Genomic DNA, 17,304 nt, shown 5'->3' on the forward strand with positions numbered 1-17,304 from the left:
ACAGTAAAACTTGGTTAAGTTACTACTTAACTTGAACTTGGAAATATCCAAAATAAAGTATCCTGTGTCTTTTTTTTCCCCCTAACTTCTCAGCCGGATTGTTTTCACTTTGGAAGGTTAATATTAGTTAATGTATGTGTAATATATGTAAAATCAGTTTTTTAGGGTTTCGTCTTCCACTTGCAACCCTTTGTTCAACCTTGCAGTGTGTGAAATGTCATTTATCTTAAAAATGGGGAAACAAACATCTATGTTAGCTTATTATTTTGTAATAGTAAATTCTTTTGCATATTACTAGACTTGTAGTCATGAGATTTATAATAGTAATTCAGATAAAAAGTTTAGGATCTGACTGAAATATTGTGAAGTGAAGCCTGATTACATTTCTGCCCTTTTGTACCTTCCTCCCAATAAAAGGAAGGCAGGGAGGTGGAGAGGAAGGAAGGGAAACAGTTCTGCTTCATCAGAGTTGGTGATGGATGCCTGAAGGAAGTGAGAGCCAAGGGAAACTGCCCTACGTAAGAATCAGTTCAGATTCCTCCCAAGCTATTTGATTTTAGTTATTTTGTTGCTATATTATTTCATTTGTGATATCCTTCCATTGGATTCAAGTTCTTCCGTATCAAAATGTGTTAATAAGTTAAATAGTAAAACAGAAATGAGGCCGGCGGCAGAGTGTCCTGGAGGGAGAACTGGCTATTCTTTAATTTAGTTTACCATAGGAAGGAAGCCAGTGGAAGATGACGAAATAGGAAATAAGTCTGTTACATAGAGCTCTGCACATTTAAGGTTATCTGCCCGTCAGAATAGAGCAGGACATACTAATTTGTTTAACATCCTACAGCTTGCACAATTCTTCCATATGCATTCTTATCTCAATTGATCTTACACAGTGATCTCATAGAAAGCATTCATCTGTGCATGTGTGCACAGGCATGAGTGTATGCGTGTGTCTAGTAATAGTAATAGTATCTTTAGTTTTCAAACACAGAAAGGGGGTAGAAAGGTTAAGTAGCCAGCTAATGTGTATATGATGAGACTTTAAAGCTAGAGGGTTTAGAGACTGGAACGTTTCCAGACAGCTGTTGCCAGAATTTCAGGAGTGTCTCAATTCAAAACATCTGTTGCATGCATAACAATCAGGCACTGTGGAAGATATGAAGGGAATAGAGACACACAGTGTTTTATAGAGGAATGTATAATGCAGTAGAAAATAAAAGACAGTTACATTAAAGAACTATAAAATAAGAGGAATCAAATTTGTTAACATCTGCCAGTTCCCTGACTCATTTGGTGCTTTATGTTAACTTTCTTAGGGGAGATGATGATAACCCCATTTAACAGACGAGACAATAGGCCCAGAAAGATAAAAAATATACCTATAGTCAGTCAGTAGGAAATGCCAGGTCCAACGTCCAAACCTAGGTCTTGGTCTACAAAACGATGTTTAGGACAAAAGGATGGAATAAGATTCCATATATGTAGGACTGCGTTTTAGAATCATGGTGTCATAGGGATTATAAGAGTTCAACAAATACAGAAAGGTTTCCTGTTCCCTTAAGTATGAACTCTGAGCCTTAGTTTGCTCAGTGTGCCACAATTCTTCAGATCCAGCTGAATGAACTTTTTTACTATCCCCCTACATGTTTTTAATATGTACAAATATTAATGTGTTGATTTATATCTTTAGGTAAAACCTAGAATTGAAATTAAGTCAAATTAATATGAAAAGTACTTGCTACTAGCATTCTACCTTTACCAGTTCATTTAGAGTCTGTTTGTTTTAAGGCATCATTTCAAAGGAATGAACATTGCGTGTAACAGAGCTTTTTCATTTTTAGACTTGTTTATATTCACATGTACATTCTCAAAATTCTTTTCAAAATTGAACACCAAATGCTTTGTGTTCACAATAAATACCCATATGCCAAAATAAAATTTTTCCATTAAAAGATGAGGTATTTTCCCTTTTTTATTTAATTTATTTGAAATGGAAGAAACTGGAGGTGTGTTAAACCACAGTTTCCTGAGAATTTTCCATGGCAAACACTGTGTCAACTTTAAGGAAAGCTGTGGCTTCCTTCATACCCCCCAATATTGTGAAGACTTTCATGCAGGTGTAGAAACTGTTTGTTCACAGAGACTGCTTAGCCTTTTAAGCCTCAAAGTAAATTTATTTAAATTTAAGATGTATGACTCCATTTGATTTTTTTTCTATAAGCCTCCATAGCAGTTTCTGTCTCTCCTATGAGGTTTGTCACATTCTGCCTTGGAATAGTAGTTATTTGTGCATTTGTCTTAACCTTTTAAATTAGATCATGATCATGAGCCTCAAAAGATGGTATTCATGTCTTTGCGTGAAAGGGCAAGACTTCATATAATGAGTCATGTTTATGTAAATACAAATATAAATATGAGTGACTATAAAAAGGGAGGAAGGAAGATGGACAGGAGGTAAATTAAGGAGTGATAAAGGAATTGAAGCCTCACGCAGCTGCTGCCCTGCTTATCCTTGTGAGTTCCTACACCCGCACATTGCAGAGAACCCAAGCACCGCCAAGGTGTGAACCTCAGCCCACTGGTTTCACAAGCCTCTTTTTTTTATGTTTCTATTTAGTTTCTTTCCAGGAAGGTTTGAGAGGGGTGTGGAGTTGGGTTACAAAAGGAGAGAACTTTATCTCAAGTAATTTGCAAGAAAAGGGGTTTCTCAACAAGCATTCTCATACTAGACTGATTTCAGAAACCTGACTGATACATTCAGTTCTTAAAATGTTTGATTTAAAGAAAGTCTCAGTTAAAAACAGTCAGATTTTATAAATCACAGCAATCATTTAAATAAACTTTTTTTATGTCTCCTAAGTAAAAATGTCAAATTTAACACTTTAAACCTTTCTTTAATTTTCTTCTTCAGAAAGCAATTAGAAATCATGTAATTTTTTATTTTTATTTATTTTTTTACTTTTTTTAAAGATTTTATTGGGGACTTGGTGGAAGGAACAGCATTGGGGAATTGGGGAAGGACAACAGACAAGTTGCTGTCCTTTGATTCTTCAGTCTAGTTGTGGAGGACGACGCTTCACTGGCCCATGTTGGTATTATCATTGTGCTCTTCCCTGCTGAGGCAGATCAGTAGCTGGCCATTGGACGGCCACTCACAGCGGCTCTTGGCAGCTCACGCTGGCTGCCGGCCACTCACAGTAGCTCATGGCAGCTCCACTGCAGCAGAGGCTGCAGCCTACGCCTTCGTCAGCGACTCACGGCAGCCCAGCTCCAGGTTGAGCTATTGTTCACCATCTTAGCTGTGGAGGGCAGTGTCACTGGCCCTCATGTGGGATCCGATCCGGCGGCCCTGCTGCTCAGAGCTCATGCTCCCAAGCCAACTCTTAAACAATGAGCCACTCAGCCGGCCCCAGAAATCGTTCATTTAATTTTTAAATTCAAATATTAACAAGAGGTAAAGGGAACACAGACGAAAGATTTTATCTGACAGTTACACTGTCTTGACTTGATTTCAAGGATACCTAACCATTTCCCTAACTCAAGCCTTTATGTTCTTTGAACTCATCGCTGTTACATATGGCTGCATAAGATGTGTACTGTGCAGCTCCAGTTGTAACAGCTACAATGTGAGAGGCAGCCCCTGGAATCATGCAATGCAGTGGCCCTTTTTAAATCAGTCTCGCTTCTTATTAACCTGGTATGTTTCCCCAAATACATCCTCCACAAAGGCTGCAACATAAAAACAACATTATAGAGGAAGACATATAACAAATAAGAATACCGGATTTGTTTATTGGATTAATACATAATTGTACAATTTTAAATTTATTCTAGTTTTGCAGTAAATAGAATTTACCGAAATTGGATCGCTAAGTCACTCCAGGATATCTTTCATGGCAGAGAAATAACTGGTAAATAAACTCAATGATAAAATGATTCTTAGCACAACAGTATTTACCTAGAGTCACTACTAGACACGCACTACTCTTCTAAAACTTTTTATAACTAAGATGGAAAGATGTAGCTAACTATGGAAAGAAAAATATGCAGTTCGTCAGAGCTTTTAGCAAGTTGTCAAAGCAGGAATGTGGGAACAGTGGTAGTTATGTTTTGAACAATTATACATGAATACATTTAGTCAAAATCTATTTGGGATTTCCAGAATTTCTTATCTAAAAACATGGGAAATTAACTCATGTGATGAGGGCAGTGTGGATAACAGTTGTCAGGACTAGCTGTTTTTGTTGCTGTTGTTGTTGTTTTTACATATAAATGTTCTGGGAATTGTCCTGGGAATTAAACCACATTGCCTTTTGCACTGAATACCAAATTGTCTCTACTAAACCCAAATCTTGAATTACGTCACCATTCAGGAAGCACATTTAATGTGTTTAGTGCTATAAACGGTTGCCTTGATTTGCAACAAAAGCCTGTAGTAGTCGTGTTTTTATTTGAATGTAACTTTTAAACATCATGAGCCTGCTAAAATATTTTTTTTTCTAACTTTTTAGTTTAACCCCCACTAAGGACTCTACTTCATGCAGTTTAGAGTAGGTCACATACCTTTTTCTGTAAAGGACCAAGTAATAAATATTTTAGGCTTTACAAGCCATACAGTTTCTGTCACAACTACTCAAGCCTGCCACTGTGGCATAGTGCAGCTATAGATAGCACATAAATGAGCAAATTTGGCTGTATTGCCATGAAACCTTATTTTAAAAAACAGGCAGCAGGTGCGTGGGCCAGTCTGCCAACCACGAGTTTTGAGAATCAAAAACTTCGATAAGATATTTTTGTGAAATTGACAGTTCTCTATTCGTTTTTACCCACTTTCAACTTTAGTTGATTCTTATGGAATTCTTATCCCCACATCAATCTGTTTTTATTAATACATTTTAAGCATTAGCTGTTGACTTCCTGCTGTCATCTGTAAGGATTTAGATCTTATTCCTCCTGCATGTCATATATGTCCCCTTCTACCCTGCTAATATACGTAAGTCGAATAGATTAGATGAATATTTCATGATTGTGTTATTTTGTCTGTGAGTCACATGTTGAGTGATTATTACTTTTCATTTTCTTCATCATATTCCTATTTCCCATAGTTTATAACTGTTATGTTTATTTTGTTAATATCTTTTCTCTAGCATGACACCAAACTCCTCATAAATTATTGAAATCTCCTTGATACACTGGGTATTCTAAATCTAAATCTCCCGTCACCATCCTGAGGATTCCTTTTGCCTGTATCTCCTGTTTCTTATATCCCATGCCTTCCTCATTTTTTGTATTCTTCTTCATTTTAATGGAGCCTGTAGCTTCTCGGGAAAAAGGTTCAAGGGATGTAAAATTTTTAAAACCTTGCATGTCTGAAAGTATTTTTATTTTTACCTAGTTTGAAAATCATTTTTCTTCAGAAATTTAGAAGCATTCCTCTATTATCTTTTGGCCTCCAATTCTGATTCCTGACTTTGTGTGTGTGTGATTTTTTTCACCCCTCTGAAAACTTGTAAACCCCAATATTCTGATGTGGCGCCATGTTTTCATATATTTCGTTGAGCCTTTTCAGCCTGACAAATCATGTCCTTCCTTGCGGGTTCTGTGCTGCAGCTTTTCATATGCTTTCTGTAAAGCTCAAGCAAGCACGTTTGACCCACACCTTCAGCAGCCCAGCTTGTCCCTCACTGAGGGACTCAATACCAGTGACAGGCCTCCTCCCCAGACGCGCATGTCTCTTCAAGGGAGATAACATGGGTAAGAAGTCTTGTTACATCACGAAACCCAGCGAGGGATTGAGCAGCAGAGGATTGATTTACTACTGTACGTAATGAATGGTCTCCAAATGAACTACATTTCTTGGAGAAGGGTGAACAGAGATGGTATGTAAGAGTCAGAATCAAAATATATTAGTTTCCCGAAGGCTGCTGTAACAAAGTACCACAAAGTGGGTGGCTTAAAACAACAGAAATTTTTTCTCTCATTCAGGAGTCTAGAAATCTGGAATCAAAGTGTCAGTAGGGCTGTGAGTCTTCTGAAGATTCTAGGAAAGAACTCTTCCTTGCTTCTTCCAACCCCTGGTGTCCCTAGGCCGTCCTTGGCTTGTGGCAGGATAACTCTCATCTCTGCCTCGGCCTTCTTCGCTTTGTCTCTTCTGTTACCAGTCATATTAGGTTTAGGGCCCACCCTAATCCAATATGATCTCCTCTTAATTAATTATACCTGCAAAGATCCTGTTTCCAAATAAGGAAATTCTGAGTTTCTAGTTGGACGTCAATTTTAAGGGGGGTATTTATTCAACCCAGTGCACAGGTAATTAGACAGCAGATGGTCCAGGCACAGGATTTGCAGCAGGTATAATTTAAAGCTGTATTTGGAGTAATATTACCTAGATAAGTCCTCCAACAGAATAGATTTCAAACTGCCGTCATCTTGCTTTTACTTAGATACTCATAAGTTTGTATTACGGGGGTAGGGAGCCTTATATTGGGCTATTTACAATGCAGAGTAAATTTAAAATAAATTCAAATGTCTGTTTGAAGCTGGTAGCTCTACTTTCATGCACTAGTGGAATTTTTTCACTTGCTTTGTGGGATGTTTATTGAATGCCAACTATTACCAGTTACTGTTCCATACACTAGATCTCTAACAATAAGACCAAGTCCCTGCCTTACAGACATGGAAGTGTCTACACTGGCATGCAGTGTTAGGCGATTTGAAGTGAAGAAGGAGTGGTAGAAAGTGTTGGGTTAATTCAGATAACATTTGAGTGGAGACCCGAATACAGTGAGATGATCAGCCATGTATATTTGGAAGTAGGTATTCCAGGTAGAGCAGAACTTGCAGTGTATTAGCCCAAGAATTCAGTAAGGCTTAAAGAATTGCTGATAGGGGAATAGCAAGATCTGGTTGCGTTTTAAAAGCTCACTGTGACTGCTATATGGAAAATTGCCTGTGGGTGACCAAGATCCTAAGGAGAGTGACCAGGTATGAGCTTATTACATTGGTCCAAGGGATGTGTTGGTGATTTGGTCAAAGGTAGGAGTAGAAATGGTAAGAAATAGCTGGTTGAATATATGTTGCAGATAGCACCACAGGATTTGCTGAAGGATTAATTGTGAGATGTGAAGGAGGAATGTGATGGAAGAAACCTTAGGATTGTAGCCCCAAGCAGCCAAAAAATGACATGCAATAAGATGGGAAAGACTATTAGAAGTAGGTTTGAGAAGAAAATCAAAGAATTCTCTTTCAACAAATGAAGCAGGTGGCTGGCTATATGAGTCTGTAGCTCAAGTTAGAGCTGGAGGAAGAATTTGGAAGTTGTTGGCCTACAAATGATATTGAAAGCAATTAGCCTGAATCATGAATTTTCTAAATTCATAAATACACTAAATATTATGTTTAATCTGTACCCATTCAGTCATCATCAAATATTTTTAAAGAGTTGACTGTAAGCCAGGCACTGTGGTGGAAGGTTCTGAGAATGCAGTAGTAATACTAGACATTCAAAATATAAATATGTAGGATTAGATCATTTCTAGGTCTTTAGTAAATGTAACTTCAAACACTAGTCGTAACACCCAGCTTAATACTATATTACTTGATTTTTTTCATTTAATTTAGTCTTAATCTTTTAAGCTCTTTGAAAGCAGGAGCTGTTACATTTTTAAAAAAATATCACAAATGATGCCTACCCCAATTTTGGAAAGAATATTTATTAATTGGTTACATGGTAATTATAATTGTTCAAGGGTAGTAGTATTTTTGTCAGCATGAATTTTATTTATCTTTAGCATGGACTATACAGGTGACTTATGAGAATATTAATAAATTTCTGTTCCCTAATTTTTAAAAACTATGACATTTTATTTTATTTATTTATTAATACTGCCATGTTGTTTTTACTCCCATGTGTCTATTGTTTCAATTTGCAGCCTGACTCTACTGCGACTGAGAGAGCGATTGCCAGATTAGCAATGCACCCTCTTCTGAAGAAAAAAATAGATGTGCTAAAAGGTATGAATAAGGGACTTTAAGCCATGTTCTTAAATCCATTTGTGTATGTTATTTTGCATAAATGGCTATTGATTTAGTTATGGTTTTGTTTCTTCTTTTTGAGAATCTTTTATATTATAAATACCTCTTTCAAATATTTCCAAATGTGAGAAGTTACCTGAAAATATGGAAGGTATTTGATATCTGAAGAAAAACTAAATCTGTATTTTTCCTGGATTCTAATATATGAATATATACAACATATATTCACATATTTATATATCATAAATTCATATATTTATATGTGATATATGCTCATGATTATGTTGAATGCAGTTTTATTTTCTAATTAATAATATAATTTATATCACTTTTGATGTTGCCACTACTTAGTCACATAACCTTCAATTATGTGTGTACATGTATTGCAAGAATTATCTACTTTTGTCACAGATTAGAAGATATTTATTTTTATGTCCGAAATCCAATTTATAATGCTCCACAATTGTATCAGTGCATTATTCCTACAGAAATTAAGGTTGCCATTTTGTTTTATTTGTTTGCGTTCAGTGAAGTTTTTTTACTGTTCTTCATAACTTCAAGATGTGAAATGATCTTTTAACGTTAGATTTTAAATGGATACTTTTGAGCATTTCTTATAAGTTTGATTTTTAAAAAGTCAGCAGATTTCTTTGTATATTTAGACCTATTCATTATACATAGAGCCATGTGTCACTTAACAACAAGATATGTTCTGAGAAATGCTTCATTAGGCAGTTTTGTCACGTGAACATCATAGAGGGCGCTTACACAGACCTAAATGGTATAGCTTACCTTACACCTAAGCTTTGTTGTTATCTTATGGGACCACCAAATATATGCGGTCCATAGTTGAAGGAAATGTCATTATGTGGTACATGACTATTTAATATAATGGATAAATTGTCCTTAATGTTTCCAAATAATTTAAGAAATACTGTACTGAAACAGTGATATTTTATATTATTTGTTTCAATGTTGAAACAAGTCGTGTGCTATTTCTCTTGTAGCTGCTGTCAAAGCCTTTAAAGATGCAAGACAGAATGATGCTGAAGTGGAGCCATCAAAGAAGGCTACAGAAAATCATTCCAAGGACACTTTGTGTTCAAATGTTGATGCCATTAAGTTACAGCATGAAGGAATTAATACCATTGAGCAAAAAGACAAAGAAACCAAAATATTGGCAAAGAAGCCAATAAATAATTCAAATAATTCAAAAGAAAAAATAGCCAAGATGGAACAGAGACCCAAAGCAGTAGACATTGCAAATTCTCCATCAAAGACTTCTGAAAAGGATTCTGTCGTTCCTGCCACACTCCAAAAGACACCTGCTGACCCAGTAATCAAAGCGTTAAATCAAACCAAAAAAGAGAAAGAGTGTGATAGCTCACTTGGTAATAACAGTGATGGAGAAGAATTACATGAAGAAGAGAAGGAGTATTTTGATGACAGCACAGAGGAAAGGTTTTACAAACAATCTTCCATGTCTGAGGATAGTGACAGTGGTGATGACTTCTTCATTGGAAAAGTCAGACGGACATGAAAGAAGGAAAGTAGTTGCCATTCTTCAGTTTTGGAACAAAAATCCACCAAAAAAGCATTCTCTGAAGAGGATATACTTGAAACTCATCAGGGTATAAGAACTGACAAAAACAAGACAAGTACAGAAGTAAAGACGTTTGAATCAGTGTTTTTCCATTCTTTATCTGGATCTAAAAGCTCTAAAAGGTAAGAGTATTTTTCAATCTGAAATAATTATTAGTTCATTTTTTTCGGGATATGAAATATTGGCACACCCTAATAATGAGAGAAGAGACTATCTCCCTTACATAATTCTAGTTTATGCAAAATACATCCTGTGTTTAGACTTGGACCTCTTCAACTCTATATTGGGGTAATATATACAAATACACATATAACAATGACACATTTATCCAGTTTCATCAGAAGATTAGCCAGATAATTTAAGTTTATTCCTTCAGTTATCAAACTTTTGAAAATTCGAGTTAGCTTTTGACAAAACACTTCTGAAAATGTTTAACATATTTCACTTTTTAAACAACTTTCTCAAAAGAATATGATGTTTTGTGTTTTTTTTTCTTGTTAACCCAGGGCCATTATTGTAAACATCAATCATTGTATTATGGATTCTTTTTTCAATGCATACAGCTGCTTGCCCTGACTCTGTTTCTTCAGGCTGCCTATTCCTACTGTTAACCACCACTTTTCACAACTGTTCTGTTACAAATCAATAGGTTTTATTTTCATTCTTAATTCTAATCTGGTAGGGGATATCTTCACACATGGTTAGACAATTTCTTCAGTAACAGCTATTTTCTTCAGTAAACTTTTTCTATATATTTATAGGTCAGGGGTAACTTTTGATAGAGTAAAAAAATGTGATGTTGAAATTTCAAAAGAAGAGTATGTAAAAGATACAGAGCCATCTGTGGAGCCTTGAAAATAATTAAAATATTACGTATATCTTCCAAACCTCCTTCAAAAGGCAACATTTTATTTTTCTCACTTGAAAATAGCACACCACTATCCCTTCCTTCTCCCATAAAATGTAAATCTTAGTTGTTGCTGTATGTGACTCATTTCCCCTGTGAGAAGATTTTTGAAATTCTTTGTCTAGATAGTCCTCCAGAGTAGACTCAAGGTAACCAGGATAGGATATTTTATGACCAGAAATCCCTATAAGGGTAGTGAGAAAAAAATTCCCATGTGTGTCTGTGGTATATAATACTAGTGTTTAACAAACTTTTAATATAGTTAAAACCTGGGGTTTTTATAATATTTTTTATAGATTGCTGGTAGGATGAGGGAGTATTATAGTCTATTGAATGAGCTTTATCATCAGTTTTATTATGTTCCCTTCTCAAGTTAGAGGATTTATTTGTCTTTTAAAAGTCCTGATCGTGTTTTTCTTCTTTTAGGAATTGCAGAGAACAGGCTCCGAAAAGCAACACCCAGGGTATGTATTAATGGCTGCCTGACCACCATATTCAGTTAAGCAATGCTTTGCCAAAGAGGAAGGATGAAAAATTCTGGTTGCTTAATAGTCTGAATGAATTATGTACCCACAGAACTGGAAACAGAGCATCTTAATAATTATCAGTATAAGTTTTAATTTAAATTGTTTTTTTTCCTCCCTGTCTCCTGCCAGTGGGAAAGATACAAACAAAAGTTATTAGGAAATATTGGGTCCATTTAATTTACCTTGAACTAAAGCAATACATTCTTTAAGTAAATTATTATACAAGTTATATCTTAGTTAACACCATGCCATTAGTATGTTACTTTCTGGGTTAAGAGTAAAATCAGACTATTTTCAAATTAATTCATAACAAATCAAGTTTAATATATTTGGACAGGCTGACTTCTGTACATATCCGAAACTCAGATTTAAAACAAAAGTTTCTCACTCACGTCACAGTCCACTGAATCAGCAGAAGGGCTGTGTTTGCATTCAAGGATCCAGCTTGTTCTTGGCGCCTTCCTCCTCTAGCAGCCAGATCCTCTCCATTTGGCCAGCAGAAGGGAGTGAAGCATGTGGAGAATTTTGCAGATGGTTTTCATGGGCCAGGCCTGGAAGTGGCAGGAATCAGTTCTGCTCACATTTCTTTAGCCAGAATTCCATTACATGAACCATCTAGCCACAAGGGGCTAAGAAATGCAGTCTGTGTGGCTAGGAGGAATTTCTTGAACACATAATGGCCATCCTTTTGTTCACCAGATTCCCATTTCCTCTTTTCTGCCACACACAGAGCACTTCCCTCCTTCCCAGCAAGCCTACCCAAAGCCCCATCCAGTCACTGCATCCACATGCAGAGCCCAGGATCACTGAGTGATGGATGATATGGTGCCATCAGATCTCATGGATGTGAATGATCGAAGCTTAGTGACTGGTGCACTAAAACGACAAACTACCTATCCCAACTCATACCAACTATGTAGTGGCAAAGCGGGGGAAAAATAACCACAAGAAACACTCTCAGTGAGTTAAGGGAAAAATGAGAGGCACACAACACATCTACTGTCTGAACAAAAATTATGAAGGATCTGAGAGGAACTTGGTCTCCATGGTCCCGGGCTGTGTTCCACGGCCACATCTGAGGTGGACGTTCAGTATCATCTCCTTGGGGGTTGCCCCAAGCGACTGGTAAAAATATATGGTCCTGAAGACTGTTTAAAGTCTTAACAGTCACAGATTTTTTTTCAGCCCAAGCTTGTGATTTCTTTCACAGTATACTTTCCTCAAAAACTTAGTGCATTTCTGACCTCTTTGTTTTCAGTCAGTCCATCCATGAGCTAGTCACTACACCAAAACTTCTTTCCTGGAAGCTAATCCTCAAACTTGCCTTATTTATGCTTGTGGGGTTTTTTGTTGTTGTTGTTGTTTTTTGGTTTTTGGTTTTTTTTTCCCACCTCCACTATCATTCAGTGTCTGCTGTATTGAGACTCAGCTTTAGTTGGGAAGGCCATATTTTTTTATATCTCCTCCAGGGCTCAAATTCTATCGGTCTTTACTGCTTAAAATTTTTCTGTTTTATCTCTTACTCTTTGTAGTCCAAAGGCTTTTCTAAACCTTAAGTCCCCCAGTATCTTGACTCTGTCCCCTTTAGTTTCTGCCTATTATGTATAGTAGACTAACAAATAACTACCAAATCACAGTGATTTTATTTCTTATTCAACAGTCTGTCTGCTCCTCGCAGTCCTTTCCATCTTGTGCCTCTAGGAGTTCTCGGAGTTCTCTTTGTTCGTTGGGAAAAGAGAATAGAGGCTTGAATGTGAGGTTTTTATGATTCGGCCTTTTATTCACATTCCATTGGCTATAACTCAGTTACATGGACTCATCTAGCTATAGCGCAATGGGAAATACATTCTGATTGTGTACCTAGAGGGAAAAGAAAACTAGGATTGGCAAATACATGGCAGTCTGCCTCATTACCATGTATTCACAAATGCAGAATAGCTCGAAACTTAGGGCACTCCCACATTTTTCCAATATGGAGACCCATGTAAAAGTTTTTATTTTTGCTTAGCTTACATATTTATAATATTTATCAATTTATGTGTGCAAATTTACATAATTGTTTAAAATATATATTGGCTTAGAAATATTGCCTTATTCAAATCTGAATCTTCATGAAACAGTTTTATTTAACATTTACACCCTCCATTCTTTTATCACTAGAGACACTTTTTGAGAGCTGTAAGTTTCTAGAGCACATTTAATTTGTATAAGATATGGGACATTTTGACTCTGTGTACAGTGATGTTTTGGAAATGTTATCCCAAACTGTGTACACTTATGCCATTTGCTATTCAAGGAGATCTTTAAAAGGCTTTTGACGATGTCTGATGTTCAATGACGAAATTATGCCCCCCTGGGACTGCTTAAAACATCTATATTAAGTTTTTGCCTCCCTTTTCTTTCTGATTATAAACATGCATTTATTCATGTCTTTTCAGGCTAGTATGTCTTCCCCAAATAGTACTTTGTTGTTCATAATGATGCAATTGAAGTGCTTCAGAATATAAGAGTCTGTAAGGACTTGAATACAAGTTGCCACCCTGATACCTGGTGGATAAATTTATGACCAAAACAGAACTTTGTCATATACCTAAGTAGGTTTAATAATTTACCTTGTAATAATAACTTTTTGTTCAATAACCAGAAGGGAGTGCAATCATTAATAAGCCCTTTAAAAAGAAATCTCTCCCATCAACATTGTCAGATCCAATATCTTAGTAAGATACACAATATCTTGTGTATTTTCTGGCTACATTTGCTTCACACACAGATACTATAAGCAGATGATACTCCTTTGAAACTATAAAATCCCATCCCCGCCCCTTTTTTTGGCCTTCCATATTGTCTGTGCTGTTTCCTTTTTTATTGTCAATGTAAATAAGATAGCACAGCATATTATTAGGTAGCACACATTAAAAATCTGTTTACAAGGATAGAAAGGATGTGTCGCAAAATTGACTGCTCATAAATATATTTCAACTTCAAGCTGTTCCCTGTTGAACTCAGATTTTAAATTGTTAGGTATTCCACTTAAGTAAAATTACATTTCTTCCTTAATACTGATTTGAGAAAATGAAATATATATTTTTTGTATGCTATTTGGGTATATAGTTAGTTTTCATGGGTTTTGCTTTCTTCTCTCAGGTTTTCAGCAAAATGAACCTCCGTTCAAGAATCAGTTTATTAAGAGTGCACTGAGAGGACCTGAAAACCCAAAACAGCAGTCACTGCTGCCCCTTCATCCTTCATGGGAAGCAAGCAGGAGGCGAAAAGAGCAGCAATCTAAAATCGCCGTGTTTCAAGGGAAAAAAATTACATTCGATGATTGATTAGTACTTTTTGCATACTTTTCCATCTAAAAAAATTTTTTTTCTTTCTTTTTTAACCAGCCCATTGTTTAAACTCGTATTTGAATATATCTCTTTGGAGGGGGTATAGAAATAAGTTTGTTGTTGTCTTTATTTCTTTTTTTTTAAGTATGTTCAAGTTATGTTTACATAAGCCTTCCACAAATCAACTACATAAGTTGATTTTTTTTTTAAAAATGCCCAAACTATTCCCTTTACAAAGGATTTTGAAATTATAATTCAGTTTTCCTCATTTGTGCTTATCATGAAGTTATTTCACTGGTTTAGGTCTATGTTTCTTTGCCTTGAAAATAAATATCAAGATATATTTAAAATAGTAATGGGAAATATGAGAAAATTGTAGCTATTTAAAATAGATCACCTTTGCTAAGTTATTCTTGTTAGCAAAACTAAGAATAAAATAGTAACATTCATTATGGGTATACAAGATAATAAATTATACAAATAAATATTAATTTTTATTATAATTTTAATTATTTGTAATCGTGTACTTTTTGACTGTTTTAGTTTCCCAGGACAATTTTGGGTTTCTGAATTATATTTCAGTTATTTAGGCAACATACATGTTTAAATGTGGCAAGACAACGAAAAATTACTTTTATATTTCACTGAATGTAAATATTTCTGTTAAATCAAGAATTTATAACATAGAAACATTGTTTTGAGGAATCATAATTGGAATTTATAAAAACAAATTTTAAAGGAGGTAAGATTGAAAAGAGCATTTCCACTGATGGCTGAGCAGAAAAGCTATGAGATGACTCCTGAGGGACTGATTACTCATCCACCATAGTACTCTTAACTTAAAAGGAAAACAAGATTTTAAAAATCCCTTCAGATGTTTCACTTTTGCTAAGGTTCTTGGTTAACTAAATAAAAGTAACTAAATTCCCTGTTTTCTGTGATGGTGCTGTTAATGGCAGGGAAAGCCTTCTGGTCAGCAGGAATTCACAAGCTCTGGTGAGTTGTTTCTATCTTTTCAAGAGCTTAAGAGTTTAGATAACTAGAGCAATGGAATTCAAGAAGTTGTACAGAAAGAAAATTATTTTTGCTGTGTTGAATGCAAAATTTTTTTTTCTATTTTTTTCTTTAAAATTTTTTTGACAATTTCAATTATGTAAAATTGAAATTAATTTCATTGAAATTTTAATTATGAAAATTTATTACAGGAAAAGTGAAAGAAAAATGTCTCTATGCCTACCCAGATTTAGCCAAAATGTGAGGTTGAGAGCCCTGTCCTCCAGACTGCCAAGTCTGCTCAAGACTTCTTACCCCAGTTGCAAGGAGTTAGGGGTCAACTACAAAGTTAGAAGAGCCCACGAGACCACTTGTACTTCTGACATCAGCCGCAGGTTTGGATGTGGTGTGCGGGGAGGGGCAGGATGTGGAGGGTTCCCCAAACTCTCAGGTTCAAAAATTCTAGAAAAACACCCCAGAACTCACTGAAACCTATTCTATTCACAGTTAAAGGGCACAAATTATAGCCAACCAAAATGGAAGAGATGCATAGGGCAACGTCTATGAGGGCTTAAAAAAGCTTCTGTTGCCCTCAGGACACATTATCATCCTGGTGTCAATATGCAGATTGCCAATCTGAGAAGCACCTGGAGCTTCGGTGACCAGAATTTTATTGTGTCTTCAATATCTAGACATGATTGATTGATTGCTCATGGGATTGTTCTAGATCAGGGGTCAGCAAACTGCGGCTCGTGAACCACATGCGGCTCTTTGGGTACGTTCTGTCTCAAAAATTTGCTGACCCCTGGAAGAGCCAATCGTGTCCCTCACAACAATTTAAAAATTATTTGAGAGCCATGAATATATTTTTACATAATCGCCATTATGTGAATAATATCCTTTAAAAATTTTATAAATGAAATTGTGATTTTCATTTTCAATTTTACTTCAGAGCCACATGTGGCTTGTGAGCCACAGTTTGCTGACCCCTGGCCACTGGCTCCTCCATCTCAAAAGTTTGCCGACCCCTGTTCCAGATGGACTGATACCACATGACCGAAAGCCCCATCCTAAATCACATGGTTTGTCTTTTTTAGTGTAGCGAGCTCCTGCCCTAAACAAAGATATTCCTATCAGGTGTGACATAGATGGCCTTCAAGAAGCTGCAGGCAAAGCCAGTTCTCTTTGGGTAAGGCCAAGTTCCTTACTACACAATGTCCTTTGCCCAGTCTAGAAACTTTCACATTTTACTGCATTTTCTTTATTCTTGGCTCTCATCTTCCCTCCTTTTCCCTCCTCCGCTTTCTCCTCCTCTTTTGTTTCTCCCTCCCTTTCTGTCCTCCTCCCTTTCTCTCCTTCTCTACCTCTCCATCTGCTCGCTTCCCCTCACCTTTTTCCCTCCCCATTTCATTTTTCTTCTCCCCCCCTTCTTTATATTCCCTCTTTAAAAACAAAGCCATTCTCTATGCTCTGTATGACCACAACCCAGTTATCAAATCTCAGATTTTGCCAGTTGTCCCAGTGTCTTTTTATAGCAACAGGAAACCCAGCATCATGCCTTACTTCAGTTTTCGCCTTACATTCCAGTTGTCATGTTCTCTTGAGTTGGGAACAGTTCCTGAGTCTGCCTTAATATTTCCGGACATTGACGTTTTTCAGAAATACAGGCCAGTTTATTTTGCATTGTCCCTTTTTTGGGGAATGTCTAATGTTCCCATTATTAAATTCAAGTTGGGCAGGAAGTTCACAGAAGGGATGTCCTATTTGCCCCATTGCATACCAGGAGGCAGGCGATGATGTTTACTGGCCTAGTACTGGTGATGTTAACTTTGGTTACTTGTTTCAAGTGACAATCTATACGGTTTCTCACAGGAAAGTTACTATTTTTCACTTCGTAATTATCTGTGG

At 36.2% G+C, this 17,304-nt stretch overlaps 1 protein-coding gene and 1 long non-coding RNA gene across 2 annotated transcripts in view; one reads left to right on the forward strand and one right to left on the reverse strand.

Annotated features, from left to right (window-relative positions):
• Positions 1–11,600, reverse strand: part of LOC109379084 (uncharacterized) — a 33,356-nt gene extending 21,756 nt beyond the window's left edge. The window contains exon 1 of the long non-coding RNA XR_002123108.1: positions 11,464–11,600. This is a non-coding gene — a long non-coding RNA (uncharacterized LOC109379084). The remainder of the gene's footprint in view (positions 1–11,463) is intronic.
• Positions 1–14,910, forward strand: part of SRFBP1 (serum response factor binding protein 1) — a 56,285-nt gene extending 41,375 nt beyond the window's left edge. The window contains 4 exon segments of the mRNA XM_019635419.1: positions 7,932–8,013; positions 9,042–9,759; positions 10,971–11,008; positions 14,216–14,910. Coding sequence (XP_019490964.1) covers positions 7,932–8,013; positions 9,042–9,759; positions 10,971–11,008; positions 14,216–14,400 — 1,023 coding nt within the window. The 3' untranslated portion in view covers positions 14,401–14,910.
• The last annotated feature ends 2,394 nt before the right edge of the window (positions 14,911–17,304 follow it).

Source organism: Hipposideros armiger, unplaced genomic scaffold (genome assembly GCF_001890085.2).
Source record: "Hipposideros armiger isolate ML-2016 unplaced genomic scaffold, ASM189008v1 scaffold_21, whole genome shotgun sequence".
NCBI lineage: Eukaryota > Metazoa > Chordata > Mammalia > Chiroptera > Hipposideridae > Hipposideros > Hipposideros armiger.